The sequence below is a fragment of the Diuraphis noxia genome, unplaced genomic scaffold, assembly GCF_037042655.1.
Source record: "Diuraphis noxia isolate RWA-SAM2 unplaced genomic scaffold, SU_Dnox_SAM2 contig0004, whole genome shotgun sequence".
Lineage (NCBI taxonomy): Eukaryota > Metazoa > Arthropoda > Insecta > Hemiptera > Aphididae > Diuraphis > Diuraphis noxia.
In genome coordinates, this window is record NW_028301714.1 from 28,222,110 (window position 1) to 28,243,483 (window position 21,374).

General features: G+C 27.4%; 1 protein-coding gene across 1 annotated transcript in view; it reads left to right on the forward strand.

Moving 5' to 3' along the window:
- The first annotated feature begins 4,465 nt into the window (after positions 1-4,465).
- The window catches only part of LOC107173152 (zinc finger protein rotund-like), a 161,604-nt gene continuing 144,695 nt past the window's right edge, over positions 4,466-21,374 (forward strand). The window contains exon 1 of the mRNA XM_015523562.2: positions 4,466-5,025. Within this exon, the coding sequence (XP_015379048.2) occupies positions 4,870-5,025 (156 nt within the window). The 5' untranslated portion in view covers positions 4,466-4,869. The remainder of the gene's footprint in view (positions 5,026-21,374) is intronic.

Genomic DNA, 21,374 nt, shown 5'->3' on the forward strand with positions numbered 1-21,374 from the left:
TATTTTAGTTGAAAAATATAATGTCTTACTTCCATAATATATAGCTTAACGTTTCGGAAAACGTTCATGTTCTCGTGAATTACCTACGGGGCTATATGTTATAATAATATTACGTCTCCTTAGTGCTTATAAGTTATAACCTATATACAGCATTTCTTCTATACTTTTCATTTTTAAACGCACTGGTAGAAGGATATGAAAAAAATATCAAATTGTATTATTATATTATAGCTATTTAATGATAATCTGCAGTTTGATATTAATGTTAACAAAAAATACTATTAAATAATATTATAGTGCTATACAAATGATAATATTATTATTTAAAATATTTCATAAAATGTATAAACCATACACATTTTTCAATTTCTAAATTGAAGTAATAAATTGTAAACAACTGTAAATATTCCATTCTTTTTTTCTCAACCGTTCTTTTGCTGACTGCTGTAGTGCTATGTTACACACTTACAACTGTAGGTTAATAACCAAAGATGTTGAAGCCTTTATTCAAAATAATATATGTTGTTTTTATTGAATAAAGATTTTATTCAGAATTTTTGAGACTGGATGCCCGGTTTATCATTCTACCACCCCATTTTATACAGGTCGATCTTCAATAGAAAAAATTAATTTTTAAATAATCATTTTTTAAATTAAATATATTAGATAAACACAATGGAGAACAATTAACTAATTTTATTTTCAATAAAGATCACAGCTTCGAGGGATGATTGGCTTATTACTTTATAATAAATAAAAAAAATTATCCAACAAGATTATAAAATATTTATTACGAAAAATTATAAACACAAATATGATATATTACTTTACACGCTGTTAACCGATGACTAGAAAAATGATTTGTTAGTGAATTGCTAATTTTACATCATTTTAACGTGGAGGATACTGTCGGGATTTTCGTCGTTGGTATCATCGTTACAATTCTATAACCATCAAGTTTACATTAATGTAATTATATATTAATAAAATATTATATACATGTATTAATTTTTTGAACTTTAATAATATAAGTAAAACCTAGGTTCAAAAAAGTACATTAATAAACCTATAATTAATTGTCAATTAAATAAATATTCAAAAGGGTTAATATACGATGTAGTAAAAATACATTTCTAACTGAAATAAATTTAAATCATAACACGGGAACAATAATAATTATATTACATTGATGTAAAGATGTTTATAATTGATAAAGTTATTATCAAAGATATATGTGCATGTAACAAAGTTACCACTTCGCCCGCCTGTAATTCTCGAAATGTTTCTGATTATTTGATTGAATGGATAAAATATTAAACCTATACATGTACCTATATTAAATATTTTCGAGTTGAACATTTCAACCACATTTCTATTTTTTTCTCGTTGAGATTTTATAATGGCTTTATTACTTATAAATTATAATTCAATCTTAGATCAATTACTTACGTAAAAATTTACTGAATTTGAATAATATATTATATGATCATGCGCGTATAGGTACTTATCTATTGTATCAACTTATAAAATGTACAACATCAGAACACACAAAGTAGGTACCTATAAAACAAAAGTTAATAGTTTTTATTCTTATTAATCATAATACTTTAATTTTTGCAATTACCAATCCAAGCATAATTATTTTAATATATTATCATATTTTACTTATTCGTCATAAAGTTCACATACTGATATAGTGATATAATACCAATTTGGTGTTTCAGACATAACAATTTACGTTCCGAATAATCAAAACTGTCTATAACATTAGACTAAATTGATTAATAATTATCAAATTTAAATATTATCTATGTTTTGACGTCTGGTTTTTAATATGTATTTTAATTTAAAGCGTGATATACACATACGTATAATATATTATGTTTTAAATAATAAATGATACGTGTATATTACACGTTATTAGACTATATATATATATATATTATATACACGTCTCAGTTTAAAATTAAAATATACAAATACCAGACTGATATAGATTAAAACCTATCATCTTTAAATTTGACGACAAATCAATTATTAACTATAATATTATATAATATACTATTCTCGAATCTATGGTTTTAATAATAGTTCACTTTTACTGTTACGTACAAAATTATTGAGATCTACTTCTTGGTCGACATTTCATCATATTATTATAACACAAGTTTCAGTAAGTCCGCTTTTTATTCATAATTATTAGTATTGTATTTTAGAAATTAGACTAACATTTATTTTATTGTTTTCAATAATAAACCTAACCTAGAATATATTATTTTGCTACACAAAACAACTAAAAATAATTAAATATTACTAATAATCGAAGATGACCCATCATTCACCTGCACTATATATATCATTTAAAACATTTAATTACATAGGTATTAGGTATAGTGTAAATATACAGAATGACTGTTCTCATATAAACTTCAGTTACGCTATATCCTAGCGACCTAACTGCTAGAAAAAAATTATGCTATAATATATTATCTGCAGGTCGAATGGATCTAAAGCGATGATTTAGGAAGGGAATTATTCATTTGAGCGTGTACCACATAAATGACCATCGTGTACGTTTTTAAATAATGTATAAATATCAAATTTATAACTAGGTAGCGCTTATTAATAAATTATAATTTATAGGTATGGTTTATAGCTTATAGGTATATATTATAATAAAATAAATAAATAAACTATCACCATAATTATTATAAATTTATCTTATTCTTATACTGTTATATTTTATTAAAAATTGTCAAAATATTAGTATTTTATTAAATCTCAAAATATAAAAGCTGATGAATAGTAATTACATTATTTTCAAAGCATCAAGTTATTATGACGATTTCTCCATGACCATTCAATGAACTTATAACCATAATGAAGCTAGCCGAACTTCTTGTATCCTGAAACAATAGTTTCTTATTTACAACAATTCCCAACCATGTATGTCTGTATCAGTATAATATTAATGATATTATAGGCATACTGCCCTTTACATTTTTATGCATCAATTCTATCTACAAAAAATTGAATAAATATATAGATTTTATATAATTCTACCTAATTGATAAAATATATTTTGTTCTTATATAAACTAAAAACTTTTCTATACAGTTCCAATGTATTAATCAGTTATTATTATGATTCGTTGATATGTTTATGTACTTTTAGTTTGATCTACGATATATGGTCAAACCTCCTTATAAGTATTTTCATTTTCCTGAACGCCATATTATATATTTTAATATTGCTATAAATACGAAATCGATAACGCAATATTTATAATATACGTGAGTGGTCCGAGTGTGAGATAAAAAATGAGCGTACCTACCTAGGTATGTAAAATACATAATATAGGTTAGGTAAAATATATACGGTTAATGTTTATGATATGAGATTTTTCGAGTATATTACTATGTAATCATTGTAATCTATTGATGTCAGGGGTATATTGTAATATAATATCATATCTTGGTTGAAGAGCGAATTTTTTTCGTCAACGCCGCAAATCATACACAGGCTGCTCTGCAGTTCTAATGTATGCCATACATTGCGTGACGATCAACGATCAGTGGTATAGTTTTTTTGGTGTAGCTGTATTGGTACATCGTAGTTCAGTATTAAATGATATTGATAGGTGTAAAAATATATACAATTTAGGTGATGATGATAATAAACGTTTACATAAAAAAGAATGTTAACATTTATTCTCATAGACGGGAGAAAAAAAAGTAAGAAGCTTAGTATCACACTATCATCGACTGCTACCAGCAACGTGAGAGCAGGCGGAACATCAGATTAGACGGGTGTTGGGATCGTAAATTAATTAAAAGATTCTTTCAAGTCTGGTCTCGGCGAGGTAGGTTTATAATACGCATCAAGTGTAATAATAAAAAAAAAAATAGTAATAATATAATAACAAAATAAACAAACAAAAAGACAATATCATTTATATATAAACTAAGTGCAAAAAATGGCTGTCGCCACCATTGTGTGTATAGTTGTACCTTTATATGTATAAACTATATAGGTACCATACAACATATTATATACCCAACTCCATAAGTTCGTGGCTCCGGCGACTGTAATATATATATAATACATAAGAATGATGCCCTTAACCTTGGCTCGCGAATCACACGATAATAGTAATAATAATCGCTGCGTCGTCGTGCAAGTATAGGTAGGTACCTCTATAATACATCTTCTAATAATATATAACGCGCGTATCGTGTCCGTATCCTGACAGAGTGCGTGCGCCGGCGACCGAGTGGGTACGATACGACACGACGGACCGAAGACGCCCCCGCCCGCCCCCCGCCAACCAAGTGTTGGGTGTATCTGCTGCGGGCCGGGCCGGCGCTCAACCCGCTGACGACGCCGCCGCCGACGCCGCTGCGGAATACGACGACCAACTACCACGACCAGTGACTGCTACTCCGACCGCGGTCTGTCTCTCTCCGTCTAACCATAACGGCGGTCCGTGTTCACCGCGCAGCGTTCCCGTTTAACACACGGTAGTGAGTAAGTTGTTATCGCCGTTCGCCGGTCCGCCGCCGCCGCCACCGCCGCCGACGTCAGTTTCAACCCCACGTGATTTTGGCGCGCGACTATCGAACTCGGCCCGATACGCCGCGAATAAAATATAACTGCATCACTACCTATGTAACATTATTGTTTTAATTGTTGTCGTTAAGGCGCCGCAACAACAATAATAAAAAATATTTTCGTTATTAACAAGAGTTATCTTTCTCGACTCGCCCGCGTAACTTTGTCGACCCAGCGTATCGTCCGTCGCGCGTTCGCGTCGTTTCGCGCGTCCGTGTCCAACCGCGTTTGCCGTGCGCTAGACGAGTCGGTTGTTTAATGTATCCGTGGTATCCGAGAGATACGGCCGAAGTGCAGGTGTGCGCCACAGGACCGCAGTCGTCCGGCAGCCCGACGTCCGCCACGTCGCCGGCCATCAAGAGCGAAAGCGGTTCGGCGTACGGCGACTGCATGGATTATGCATTACATGCAAAGGTAAGCGACGTCCGTTTTTGTTTGGTATTTACCTATGTTTATGCACTTGTCGGGTAACCGGTGAGCAATATCATAGGTGATGTACGATCGTTTATATTCATGTACAAAACCACCACAGTATATTTATATATATATCGCCACCAAACATAAACCCATATACTTTGGGACCACACGTTTATGGGCGCAGAGATTGCCCGGAGTGTACGTCGAGTGACAAAAAAAAAAACGATATTTTTGTTTAAATTAAAGTTCTATTTAAAATGTTCGACGACATTTAGTCCAACAGAGGAATTCATATACTCTTGAAAAGCGTTTTTTTTTTTTTTTAATGTAAATTATCTCATAATCAAGTTATTTTAGAAAACGGCGATCAACACTATCGTACAAATGTGAAGAAAGAATTCTTATTAGATTGGTGAGCGAATAGTGGGAGACTCAATCCAAACAATTTAAAAATATTTGTTAGACTCAATTCAATATATCTGGGTGTAAATTTTCAATACAAATACGAGTACGACTATATTTTAGAGAGTTTACCATTGCGCTTTAAAAGACCTTTTAATAGATAAATTTTACTCTCAAGACATTTAAGGTCTATTGGTTAGCTGCAATCGGTCATGTTTGGTGATATACACCAATAATTGCCCTCAGTCGCTTTTATGGGTGATAGAAATATAGAATAATTGCAATAAATAATAACAATTGGTCATTTTAATTAAAAATATATAAAAATACAATTTATTATATTCGTTAAAATTTAGGTTACTGTTTTAATTTTTCTGAAATAAAATAAAAAACATACAATACTATAGACTTATTAAAAATATAAACTATAAATAAAATAAGAAAAAAATTGTATTGTATCATACAATATTATCTCTAACAGTATCGTCACAATGTAATGAACCGATTATACTGATAAATATATTTATAGCTGGCTATAATGAAAATTTAATTCTGTTTGTTCAGGTATACCTATTAGTTTATAATGAAGTTTCATCAAAGTCCATATACTGAAAATTTGTTAATAATATATTTTAAATATAATCACATTAACAACGTTGTTTTTTTGAAAAAAAAAACCAGCCACTCAGTAATCAATTAATCAGTAATTATCAATAAAATATAAGTTTTCAATTTTAAATTATTTTAATATACATAGTTTACACCTATATATAATTTATATGACAATTCAATATTTGATGGATTCACATCAGAAAAAAAAATTTTTTCTATATGCCTGCGAGTAAAATTAAAAAGTAAGCGCAATATTGGTTTACTGACCGTTCAATATAACTAATATAAGGAGTATGATTGGTATAATACAAACAATAATATAATATAAAAAGCGAGATTGATACACTCTTGTCCTAAAATACAAATGTTGTATTAGGTAACACTGGCCCATACCCATTATATATATGCTAGCCCCAGTGGCTCCAAATTTTTAATGACAAATTTTAAATATTATAACTTATGAACCGTTACCTTCTGCACCATACATCACTGTGGAACGAAATTTGCACGTTTGTTAAGATTATTGGTGATTTGAATACATTCTAATCAATCTCATTTCGCAAAGAGGCCAATGTTCATACCTATACTGACTTATATACCTATACCTCCTAATTTTAAAATAAATAACATAATTTTATGCCTATGCAGTATGAACCTAAGATCATCGGTTGATATAACCTGTTCTTAAAGCCAACCCCATACAACTATAATTGATGTTGCACGGGAATTCTAATTTCGAACCCTCCACATCTATTTAGGCATATATTTAATATTATAATATTAAAACAACAACCATGTATTTTAAACGGAAACCTTGTATGCAATTTTTAATGCAGAATCACATTTAGGGGATGCAATGGCTCTTGGCCTATAGCGACAATCCTTAATCACTTCATACTATATCATTCTTACATAATAAAAAAATAATAAAATAAACTTTTTATTATTAATAGAAAGTTAGATATTTATTTATTTTATTAGACAGATTTGTAAATCTATATTTTTATTTAGCATAATAAAGTAAGAATATTGGCCAAAATATAAATATGAGTTTACGTATCTGATGTCACGGCCGATATTCATCCTGACAACAATAATATCGAATATATTTCGCGTGCAGTACAATAATACAAGTAATTTCATCACCTTAATTTATAAGTACCCCGTAGGATGAGTTGTTAATTATTATGTCACACTTGTATTAAATAGTTTTACCCTACTAATGGCTGTAATATTAATTATTATTATATATTATGTAGTACTTGAACTCGATGCAAGAGGTGCGGCAGTCTCTATGTTGGATATTACACGACTATAATACTATATTATCTATTATCATATATTATTGCATACACTCCGTGGTTGTTTTTACACACTTGTTTAAATATGATATTAATGAATACACCATAATTTATAATAGGGGTCTGAATTAAATTGTTTTTTTTTATGCGGTGTATGATGCAGGTGTATTGTATAAATTATAGTATAGGTAGTATAATGTAGAATACATACTGGTGTGGTTTCCTCATATGTTACCTATTACTTATACGACAAAAGTTAAATTATCGTAGGTTATTTTATACAAAAGCCACAGAAACTTTAACGGCTAACGATGAGGGGATTAGAATACTGAATTATGAAAATATACAATGTATATAACAACACACACATAATAGGTATATATAAACAATTATTACTATTATTCAAACACATATAGATAATTATCTTCATCATACAATCTTATATTGTAGTATATTGTATATCTATATATTAAAGGTTTTTATATAACATTTTGTAAGGATTTATAATTATTAGTTCAAATAAGGTGTTTAATTTTAAGGGTAAATGTAAGTTCTTATATAGTTTAATATAGCACTTAAAAACAAGGAATATGTAATTATGTTTGTTACTTCTTTCTAAAATGATTATTTTGAAAATAATATTTGTAATAATATTATGTGAGTTCAACAATTTGTTGAAATTGAAGTTATGTTAGTATTCCTCATTGAGGTGGAAAAATTAGATACGTATTTTATATTCTATTCAGTGGTTAAAAGCTTAAATGTTGTACAGGTAGTAAAAATACATCATTCATATAGTTTTAGGACTAGCGACATAATATTATGTGTAGTTGTGATGTAGTTAAATCTTCTGTTTTTTTTTTTTTTTATCTAACAAATACGCCTCAACTACCGGAGTTATTGGCGTTTCAAAATACTTATTATAGTTTACTTAATTTTTACAAAATAATAAATAATAAATAGGTGAAAAATTGATACAATATATTTTAAGAGAAATATGTTTACATTTTGTGTGATATTCTAAATTTTGCTAATGCCTAATGCTATTATATTTTATGCAGAAGGTTGATCTCTTTGAGAAATTCTAAAAGTGATGATGTCCTCTCTTCGTTTGGTGCAAGTATTTCACACAGATTTTTGGGGAGCATCAGTTTGTGTCTGGCATCTTTTGTGAGGAGGCATTCAGTTAAAAGATGTTTTACTGTGATCGCGGTGTTACATGAGGTGCATATTCGTTGTTCTTTTCTGTTCATTAAATGCTCATTAGTGTATAATGTGTAGCCAATTCGTAGTCTGTCGATGATTATTTGATGTCTGCGTGGGAGTGACATATCGTGCATCCAAGGGAGGTTGGATGATTTAATTTCTCTTAATTTATTATTTTGTATTAATTTCCATTCTAGAAGACATAAATTTTCTGTTTGTTTTTGTAAAAAGTAATAGATTTTAATTTACAAAATTTCGTAATATAGAAATCTTTAAATTAAAAATATATTTATCTATAAATAATAAATATACTTGTATGTTTTCAAAATTTTGATACTCAAAATATAACTATAAGTAGGTAGATAATAGGTAAAAAATATACGAAAAATTTATGATTTGAAAACAATTTACAAATAATTGTTGAGGTTTATTTTTAAGGCTATAAATGTACTATTTTATAAAGTAGCTGATACCAATTTATTTTATTTTTTTTGATTTATCATCAGACATATTTTTCTCTTTTATACAATTTTGTTTTTCTTCCAATATTTGATGTAAGAAATAATTTGACGTTCTTATGTAGTTTTTAAATATTCGCAATTAACCCGTATTGTGTAGTGATTAATATATTTTACTTAGGTAAACATATAAAAACTTAAACTGTATATAAAATGTATGTATACATCTTAAATTCTTAATTTGTCTGATTTGTGTAGGAACTAAATGTCTCAATTCTAATAGTGAGCAACAAATAATGTTATTGTCTTCTGAAATGCAACACAATTTAATAATGTGTTTATAAACATCTTAAGAATCTAATCTTATAAAATTATTTATTTTCAACGTAATTCAGAATATTATCATAGTTCAATTTCAATACACAAAATATATTGATTTTAATTAACTCAAAAACGAGTGATTAAATTAATATGGCATATAATATAAAAGTAGGCATTCAAATTCAATACCATGATATTTAGTAAATATTTATAATGAGCTACATACAAATTATATACAAATAATAACTGTTGTTATTTTTTTCTCTAAAGCATAGTTTTATACTGTTGTAGTAGGTATACTTATTAATGAGATTCGATTAAATCTTAAATAACCTCCATCGAACTTAATTACGTTAGAAATAATGCACACTTATTATAATTTTTTTTTAATAAATAAAGTAATATGTTAGGTATGTTACATAATGAAAATAATTTTAAAACAATACATTATTTTAACAAAACATTAGGGTATATTGTGTAAAAATTTATCATCTATCACGTTATTTTAAAATCAGTTTTGTTTATGTACCTCGAGGTATCGATTATAATATTTTAAAAATTAATTAAGAATTTAATTGATGATAACTATAAGTTATTAAATAAAACATAATATTATGTTCTATTTATGTAATTAACCATAATATTTTAGTATAAGAAAATTGAAAATGTAACTACTAGGTATAATGGTAATTTTCAATTTTATTATTGTTTATATTGTATTCGTAATAAGAAAAAATGGAAACACTCGAACTTTTTCTCATCAGACTTTTAAAGTGCAAAAGTGTCTCACGTGAAAATTTTTTTTTAAAAGATTATTCTAATTGCCTCTCTTGTAATGAAACTCCCAACGGACGAAGACAAAACTCGGTATAGGTAAATAATTTTAGTGTGTACAATAATACAATTTTTCTCGCTACGCTCATAACATTTATATTAAACGTTTTAAAATAAATATTCTAAAATACTGAGTATCTTTATAGACCCTAAATAGACTACTGACTTTTGAAGGCTTTTTCTTAAACCTAGTATATATATATATATAGGTAATTCAGTTATATACTCGAGTAAAATTATATATATAAGTTAAAAATTTTATGTTAGACATATATTTTTGAGATTTTAATAGTTGTTATAAGATAGTATTTTTATTTTTACTAATACATTTAAGTTTAAAATAAAATGCAGTTATGATGTATAATATGGCCATTGTTCACCATTATTGTTAACTTAAATTTAGTAACCGTCAATTATATCAATTAATACAGTTAAGTAACATATGCGTATAATCACTGTTGACACTGGTGACATATTATCTCATCTAAGCACAGTAATAATAATTTATTATCATAACAAATATTATATAGAGATAACAAAAATGATTATTAGCCCGGGTTGACCTACCGGATTAACACAAATATAATAAGGTCTGTCTATAGACTGATTACAGCCGACAATAGTATTGTATATTTATCGATGTTATCGGTAAAATGTTTTTTTAGACCTTCTCTATATTATGCTGAATGTTGATCGCCACACCACTTTGTATGTTATTGAGCTTTGGGCGTTTGAAAATAAAGAACGTTTACAGGAATGGACGGTTAACAAAAACCAGTTAATTACAAAATGAGGAAAACGTATTATTATTTTTTTAATTCCAATTTGATCTCATCTAAATGCCTTTTAGGCTTATTGGTGTCGACTAAATGCTGTATTTTTTTTTTTTTATCGGTGTTGGATTGAGATTTTATAAATAAGCTTAAAAACCCATCGATTCAGCCACCCTTATTATAACATTTTAACTTGACAACTTTAAACTAAAAGTAGGACCACAAATCTGCGACACCTTATTTAGGTATAATAACGTTAAGTGGTGACAAACAAATGAAATTACCAATATACTAGAATTAAATTATAGCTTATCGATAATTTTATTGGAAATCACTATAATGAACGTAAAACTATTCAAACATGGTAACACTAAATAAAAATAACATCAACACGCCACTTATTCCAATTGGGTATTGATTTTTAAATGATTATAGATTGTATCATAAAAAGATTTATATGGACTAAAATACACCAGATTTTATTCAAACGGATTATACATGCACCATCATTAATTAATATCACTATTTGTTTGTTGCTATAAGACTATAATTATGTAATTATAAACACAATAAATTATAAAAACACAAGTATTAATGGCTGACAAAGAAGATGAATATATAAACGAATACCTATATAGTTGTATATATAAACTACACTTGTGCCATGTGTGCCTCGTGGTTGAACACGTGAATTATTATAGGTACCTACTACCTATATGCAACTTAAAATTTAAATTACGTAAATTATTATAATTTTGTATTCTAAAATGTGTGAGTGCTTAAAAATTATTAAATTAGGTAGTGTTGTTTATATATTATTAACGTATGTAAATGTATCGTTAGGTATTAATATACTTCTAAAATTGTAAACATGATGCGTACTTATAATGAATCACATTTTTTTTTTAAGTATTGTTACTTTAATCAACTAGTAACTACATAGATTATTAGGTAAAGATAACAAAAAAATAAATATTAGCTACATATAAATAAATACAATGGTGTTTTTAAATTAAGTTTTATAAATGTTATATTATACATGCCTATGGTACATTTTTGAGTGATCTATATGTAGTGTATTAATAATTACTTCATCTTTGTGATTGAATGCATGGGGTTTAGGATAGTATGTTGTTTTTTTTTGTTGATTTTTATGAGTTTGTTATTTGTTTTACGCCTCATTTCTATAAATTGGTAAAATAGGTGGTAAAAATTCTTATGGGTGTCAGTGAGTACTAAGTAGGTGCGTATTTCTATCCTATAGGGTTATTAATTATGTAATATTATTATTAATATAAATAATACAATAAATAAATGAGTTTAAATACAATTTAAAAAAAAGAAGATTTATCCTATTCATTGTGCTTTACTCAGTATATTACAATTTACAGATTTACGATTTACAAATAACACATTATAATTTAATTAATAAATCATTTAAATATTATGATTAAGTCGATTGAGATATTATACTTATTTAAGTTTTAAATGTTTCTATAATAACCAGGGTATGAGTATTTTTGCTTTCAGAAATCTGTAACTTTTTTTATTTAAGACGTTGTTGTATTATATTATTCTGGCTTAACATGTATATAAATTGTTTGGGTTTTAAATTAGTTTAAACAGTCTTAAATAGTATTTCAAACAAAATTTATTTTAGATACTGACTGGATGTTCGAATTACATTGTTTTTTTTTTACAATGATGAGTGGTTACCTATTTTGTGTATTGGAAGTCATCTTTAGGAGGATTAGTAAACAAAGTTCAATTTTTAACTGTAAAGGTGGTTTTAAGAAGTCAAAAGTAAAAAATTTCAAGTCATTAAGTTTAAAAATTTGGTATGTTGTACTTTTTTTTATAGATCAATAGTATGATAAAATATATTTATAATAATCAGTAAATAGTATATAAGCACAGATTTATAGTATTTTAATTTATAATATTATGATATAATTATTATTGTTATTTAATATTGACTTCAGTAAGACTACTAGAAAAATGTGTATGTAATATAATAAATCTCATTTTATGAAAGATAAAATCGTATTTTAATTTTTAATTTAGAAATAGGTTCGTATTTATTTTTTATTGAAAAAATGTATTGAGTATATGTTTAATTGAATTAATAATATAGATTAAGAATAGAACATACAAATTTAAAACAAATATAGTAAATAATAACTAATAAATATGCTATACTTTTCATCACATATTAAAATTGAAATTTTATATTTCAATAAACATACACATTTTAATCGTAGATAAAAAAACAATCAATTATTATTAATTTGGCTGTAATTTATATGATTTTTTTTTACATATCTATCATATATATTTGGTTTAAGTCAATTTTTTTTCAGTAAAATTATCTGTGAATTTTTTTCTAATGAATATTCATAGCTTAAGATCATTATTTCCAATATTATTAATATTATCGGTCATTGACGTATGCGTCTAACCTTAAAGACTGTGACATTTGGAAAATTAATACATAGTATCACTACATCAGTAGGTACATGGTAGTGAGTGCTCAAGTGTCTCTGCAAAGCAACATAAATTATTGTATTCCAATATACGTTGATATAGACTTTGATAACCTTTTTGTTGGCAAGTTTATATGCGCATCACGCAGAACGGCAGGTTTTAAATGAAAATCGCGATTACGTCTAAATAACCTTTTAAACCTTTATGTAGTTCGTGTAAATCATGTAATATACAGTCAATGTCGTTTATATTTTGATAACGTAGCAAGTCTTTTTTTAATCTATATTACTCTCCTACTCCTTGACAATTTTTCTGTTATTACATGCGACTGCAAAATATGAATGAAAAAATTGTCATCTGTTTTTCATTTTACTGGATAGTATAGCGTGTGCTCTCATATGTGTTTTTTTGTAATTTTGAAAATCATTCTACTTTTCTGGCATGGATACTTTTTTTGATGACTGGACTAACGTGAGTAATATATTATTATTGTATAATTTACTATAAGAAAATCATATTTGATAATTTATTATGAATGATGAATAAATGGCTGAATAGAAAAAATAATTCTACAAAATAATTGAAATAAAATAAATTACCTACTGAATAATTTTTATTAGTTTTCTCTACGCAATGTAGATGTAGGCAAATTATTTCTTAGATGTATTTTGCGAAGAAGATAATAATAATATGTTTTTCTCTAATGTTTTACGTTGTATATGCTACCAAAACTTGTATGTTTATTTATTAATTTTCTCTTGTAAGTTGTAATGAAATCTGATGTTGTTTTAAAAGAAGCAGGCATAGTTTCTCAGTTATTGAGTATAATGTTTAAGTACAGGTGGACAGGAAATCGCAATAATTCTATGCATGGTTAGAGACACAAAGAATCGAGTTTATATTAATTTATATATAATTTATTGATAATCGTAAAATTTGTATAATACACATGTAGTTTTAAATTCTTTTCAAATTTTTTTACCAAAAACAAGCTCTATTTTTTGTAAAATTATTTCAATATTTTATAAATATTATTGGTTTACAACTCCACTATAACTTCGATTAGGTTTTTACTTTTATCATGATAACATAACACGGAAATCTAAATCTAATTTACAAATACCTTATAAAATTTAAATTTAAAAACGAAAAAATACCATAATGTAGTAAATACATCCTAGTAGTATAGGTTTAACGTTTAATACTATTTAAGCACATTTTTATCGTATTTATATTTACATAAAAAACTTATTTGGAAATTAAAAATAGAAAAATTCTGTAATACTATAGGTAGGTACCTACTGCAAAGTTATAAAAACAATCTGATAAAATATGTTAATATTATTGTAAGATCATTGATTTAATAAATACTTGATAGAGAAAAATGAGTTTTATAAATTTACATAGGTAGGCGATTTAATTTATCATCAACAGTTATTATTACCGAGTAACCGTGTACTTACTGTGAAATAATAAGTAAATAATATAGTGGAATAACTAATAAGGAAGTATTACATACAAGATACAAAATACATACTAAAATGATTATTATTTATTATATTGTAACGTTATTGTATAGCCTTAATTTATTAATAAGTAATAAGTATATTATAATATACACACAGAAAATCATTTATTTATTTTCATTAGAACATTAAAAAATGTTTACGATTTATGCAATTCATAGTATATTTGATTCCTGCAGTAGGTATAAAGGTTAATATGTTTTTTTTAAATTTAAATTTGAGTGAAAAAAATTCTCAGTGTATATTTTTAATTAAAAAACCAGTTTTAATATAATATACCTACGCATGATGCGTATAGTCTTTGAGCTTTACTAGTCTGCGTGTCACACAAATGATGGAAATTCGAAAAATTGTTGCAAAAATATTTATTTGATTAAATAAAAGTATTTAATTTGTAAATCAATTTTCTAGTTTAATTATTTTAGTTAAATTCATTGAGACATATCTAACTAATTATAAACAACTTGAATACAAAAACATTGGATACAAATATATATTGTTACGTTTTATTTTTCATTTATATTTTAATTGATTTGATGCAAATGATAAACCATAATTTTTCAATACTAAGTGAATAAGTTAAAATATAAATCTCTATACCTAAATGTAAAAATAGAATTAAATATCGAGAAATATCGTGATAATTAACTTACAATGTTATTTAAATCATAATCTCTGGTTCATAGTTCGAAAATATAATATAGTAAAATCTGTCTTTAAATCTATTCCATCGATCGTCAATTACCCATACCTAACACTGTAAAGTGTTCAAATTAATTGTTTTAATATAACGTTTTATTTATTACTTGTAATGTTTGTAACATTATATATATAATAGGTACGTTAATTTACTTGTTTTTTTTCTTGTCGTGTAAATCATCGACCTTAATGTGAACACGACTTGTAGTTATATATATTATATTATATTATAACGATATCACTGCTGTCATATTGTATCATCATAGATATAGTTTACAACATTTTGTAATTATGACTGTATACTCTGCTGCTCATAATATTTTTACGGAACAAACAAAGACCATATTTCATTTTTTTTTCTTTTAGTGATGCTTGTAGTTAAAAAGTAAAAAAAAAAATTGCGGGTAAGTGGGAATCGCTCTGCTGTACATTGGGGTTGGGGTGGACCTCTGATTAGGGTAGGTTAAATTTGAATGCAATGATAGTTATCATTTTATACGAAAAACGATTCTGAACGGAGACGGTTTATCTGTCTAGGATATATTATAGATTATTAAAAATTTTCAAATCTTAGATTTAAAAAGAAATTTTTTTATGAATTTCTAGCTTAAAATAATTTGCGAATTTTCGTGATTTTTACATATGTTGTCAAAATTTAAATTTAAATGCTTGTAAAAAAAAAATGTGACTATGTATTTCTTTTATTTTTCAACTGCTATTGTAAAAATATTTTAGGAACCTTGTATTAAATTTTCAAATCTGAGATATAAAAGGAAAATGTTTCATGAATTTCTAGGATAAAATAATTTACGAATTTTCGTGATTTTTACGTTTGTTGTCAAAATAAAAATTTGAATGCATGTAAAATAAAATTGTGGCTATTTATTTCTTTTATTTTTCAACAGCTATTGTAAAAATATATTTTGAGCCTTGTATTCAATTCTCAAATCTTAGAATTAAAAAGAAAAACTTTTATGAATTTCTATCTAGGATAATTTTAACATTGCCGTAATTTTTATGTATTTAGTCAAAATTTGAACTGTAAATGCTTATAAAAAAAATTTGTGAATATATATTTCTTTTGTTTTTCAACTGCTATTGTAAAAATATGTTAGGAGCCTTGTATTAAATTTTCAAATCTTAGATATAAAAGGAAAATGTTTTATGAATTTCTATCTAAGATAATTTGAAAATTGTCGTAATTTTTACGTATTTTGTCAAAATTCAAACTTTGAATGCTTTTAAAAAAAACTTATGCATAAATATTTCTTTTATTTTTCAACTGCTATTGTAAAAATATGATAAGAACCTTGTATTAAATTTTCAAGTTTTTTTGATCGTCCGACATTTTTTTACCGGTACTTCAAAAAAAAAATTCTTAAAAAAATTGAAAATTTAAGTGGTCTATAAATAACTCAAAAAAAGTAAAAAATTTGTGAAAATTAAACTGTATTTAGATAACACTAACATTTGGTGAAAATTTCAAGTATTTACAGTGATTAGTTTTTGAATTACAACCATATAAAAACATCGATTTGGTCGAAAACTGGTTTTGCGTAAAAATTCCCGTTTTTCTATCATTTTTTTTTTTGTTTTTCTCGATTTTTTTGTAAACTATTGGAAAATGTTTACTCTTGACCTGTATAATGCTCCAAGGATATTCACTTTTACATCGGAAACCACCCCCAAAGTTTGAAATTGAAGCATTATTTCGACTAGTTATGCTGTACACAGACACAAAAAAAAAAAAAAAAAAAAAAAAACACACACACATCGTTGTAAAATCAATACATTCATCACTTCGTTCAGAATCTAATATATACAAAATATTCGTGCATATTTTATTTTCATCAATCGATTTATAATTTACTTACTATTAGGTCACATAAAAAAGAAGTTTAATTTCAGTGAACAAGCCACCAATAGAATTAAATCTATTCGTACAAATTCATAAGTTTTTAATATCAATACTATACGATAACTAATATTCCGATATCATCGGTTATTAAGCACAGAATATTTTCATTCTTTATTCGCGTAACGGTCCATGCGATGAAAATATTAATATAGGTTTTCTCAATGGGCTATACAATATTACTCCATATGGATTAAATTTTTTGATGAAAGCCATAGTTTTGTCTGATGATACTATACAATTTTAGTTGCCACTTTGTTTAGGTATTTGAATTAAATTTATTGAGATGCTCAAATCAGCCAATAATAACGTCCATCACATTTCATCCTTGAGGGAGTCAAATTCAAATTTTCCCTGCAAGGTTTGAAATACAAGACGTATTCAAATGGTAAAGTCCGTTTATATATATAAATCAAAATCTGTACTTTTCTACTTATATCAATAATATTTCTTCCGCTTATACAATAAAAATGAATGAATCACATTACTTGCGTATGTGCTGCTTGATATTTTGAAAATTTTAGCCAAATGCTCCTTCTAATGGTATTGTCAGATACAGACATTTTCGATTCTATTCTTTTTCAAAATTTAATTGGAAGCAAGTAAAATCAATCATTCTCCTAATCCGCTAATGTGTGTGGTTTTGTTCATAGTAGTAAATAAAGAGTTATTCACTACATAGACGATAATTGTGGAGGAGAAGGAGGGAGAAATTTGTCGTGGATAAAATCATGCATTTTAAGATGCGCGTATTAGCGCTCATTGTATCTATTAATATTATTAAAACTATAGGGCTTTTTAAATATATATTAACAAGTGTTAAATATTTTTCTAATAATTTGTGAATAAAATAATCTAAGATTAATATTTGAAATGTTTACGTAATAATAATAATATTTTCGTAATTATTATAGAGATTTTATGATATTATCTGTAGTAAATATTAAAAATAACGGTTGGTTCTTATGTAAAGAAATTGATATAAACATTGATGTTTAATTACAAGTGATTTTTTCGTAGAGATTGGATAGATCGTTAAATGGTGTGTATCGTGTATTTTATTTGATAAACTAAGGATGGTTAATGTAGCTATCAGCTCATTACAATTAATATGATTATGATTTAAGGTATTTGATATAATAATTTAAGATATTTTTTATTTTTTCATTAATTTTATATTTCCTGCTAAAATAATATTTTTGCATTTTTCGAGTGTATAAAGATAAATTAAGTATACTTTATTACATATTTTGGGGTTTTTAATGCACAATACGTGTATATATAAATAATATAAATGTCAACTTTAATTATAAATTATAAGTTATCTCAAACCTTAAGGTGAAAAAAATAATAATTGTCAGAAAAATCACTAGTACATCCTCGCCATTGAAGTCAAGGCAATGTGCATAAAGTAACAAAAACACTTATTTTTCTCTGTTGATTGGGTTAATGACCCCCTGACGGTGACATCACACAAATAACACCCGCGATGCCGTGTATATAGCGGCTCACCCGCGCGGCGGCGGTTCCGGATTAAATCATAAGCACGGTAGGTATACTGGGCGTGGGTGCCCGACCGCGGACGACGGATATAAAGTCAAAAAATACGGAACCCGTGTACTCGTGTATAATATATATGTATAATAAAACAGATAAATTGGAGGTACAAAAAAAGAAATCAAAGCGTGCGAGTTATGGGTGATGAATAAAACGAGTGACCGTGCAGGATAGGAACCGTTGTCTTCGTCGTCGTCGTTAAAGTCGCCCTGCATCGGTGTGTGTGTGTGTGTGTGTGTGTGTGTGATCAATGGCCCGCGGCGAGCCGGAACTCGCAACAATAACAAGAGAGAATAGAAATGGAAAAACAACGAATGAATTAAATTATGGCAAAAAACGGAAAAAATATGTATTGTAATACCTAAATGGCTAAATATATTAAATAGATATTATTGGCTGGTGGAATGTGGGTGATGAAGGACAGTCGTCCAGGCCTCCCTCCAACCAAGTCAATTTCCAGTATAGTTAATAGTATAGCACAATAATTATTGAATCAAATTTTTAATCAATTTAATTTACGAATATTTTTATCAGTTCTATCAATGTACAAGGTAGATATTGCTTGGCACGTGATTATAATGATACACCAGTAAACAGGAGTGTAAACCTACCCTCGAAGATGAAGTATCGGAGTGTTTGTTCAACACTATCCTATATACACAACTGAATTAATAATAATGTTTACGCTTCATCATCAGCACTAATGACGTTGAAATCAAACGTTACACTTCAACGAGTCTGCTACAATCGCTGCATTTAAATCGCGATATAATTTGTTAATTACTATATTATTTACTATTATCTATTGAGTTTTCAAGACAAAACATTAAAAGTTATGCGAGTATATGGTGTATTAAATTAAAATATATTATTTAATTATTTTAAACGCTGGCGGCATCGAATATTAGGTGATTAATATTATAATTTAATAGTTTTAATGCATATGTTACTATAGTATACAAATGAGAAAAAATTGTATCTAAAAAGCGTAGCAAATGAATATATTGTTTACAACGATGAGTGTGTGTATTTGCTGTCTATCATCAAAATTTGTGAGTCTATTCAGGCCATCACAATCAAATCGAGTATTCCTTACTGTTTTTGATATGACGGTTAAAAAAAATGTGAAACGTCGTTTCTAGGGGCTTACACGGGAAGTAAAGGCTGACCATACAGAAAATGTCCGCTTTTTCTCCAATAAATCCATTACTGATTAGGTAGGCACATACACGTAGGGTGTTAGTTATTCGTGTAAGATCCCACGATATTATAATATAAATGTCTAATATTTTCACGTGTTTACAACACCAATTCCAACGTTGCAATACCGTACAAAATATACTTACGATACGCATTCATTGACCATCTCACGATGTTGTTTTCGAAAATTGCGCTGCGTACGATACTCGGTCTACTGGATCGTGACGGTGGCGGTAAAACGCGTGTATAATTATTTTTTTATATGAGTACTTACGCCTCCGCCGCCACCGCCACCATCATCGTCGCGCGCGCATGGGCATCATCGATATACAATATTTATAATGGTGCTTTAGTGTAGGTAGTTATATGGTCAATGGTCATAACAATAATAATAACAACTATAATAACTGTCGGTGGGACGACGACGGTGTGTAGACGACACGATGACCAAAAACCAAACAACAATATACTATAATGCATATATAATAATAACAATATTATATATAGTGAGATAATTGACTAAAACATACAAACACGGATAGGACTTGGTCATCCGTGACTTATTGCCGGTGTCCGGTCGCCGCCGCAGGATAATCGGAAGGAAACGAAAAAAAATAATAACACTTATAGATAGGTATATCGAGTAAAATAAACAATCGGACGAATAACCATAATCGTGTTTGTCATACACGTAGGTAAATATAATGAGTAGCGCATTTATTACGCATTATATAACTCTCATCGTATAATCCTCTATCATATATAGTATATACCATACGGCGTAACCTGTCTGTAGCAACATGGTTGTTCGGTATTTTTACGCATATATTAATAATTATTCCATTTTATTTGATTAATTTATCACATAATTTATATGAATGATGATGTCATAGTATATTTTGAAATTGCATAATTTGAACCATTTTTGCAAATAAAAAATTGTTGTAAAATAATTGTTTTTTTATTTTATTTGGCCTTAAGAAAATTAAAACATAATAAGACTTGCATAGTTCAGTATAATCAATTCGGATTCAATAGATCTGCACACCATATGGGTC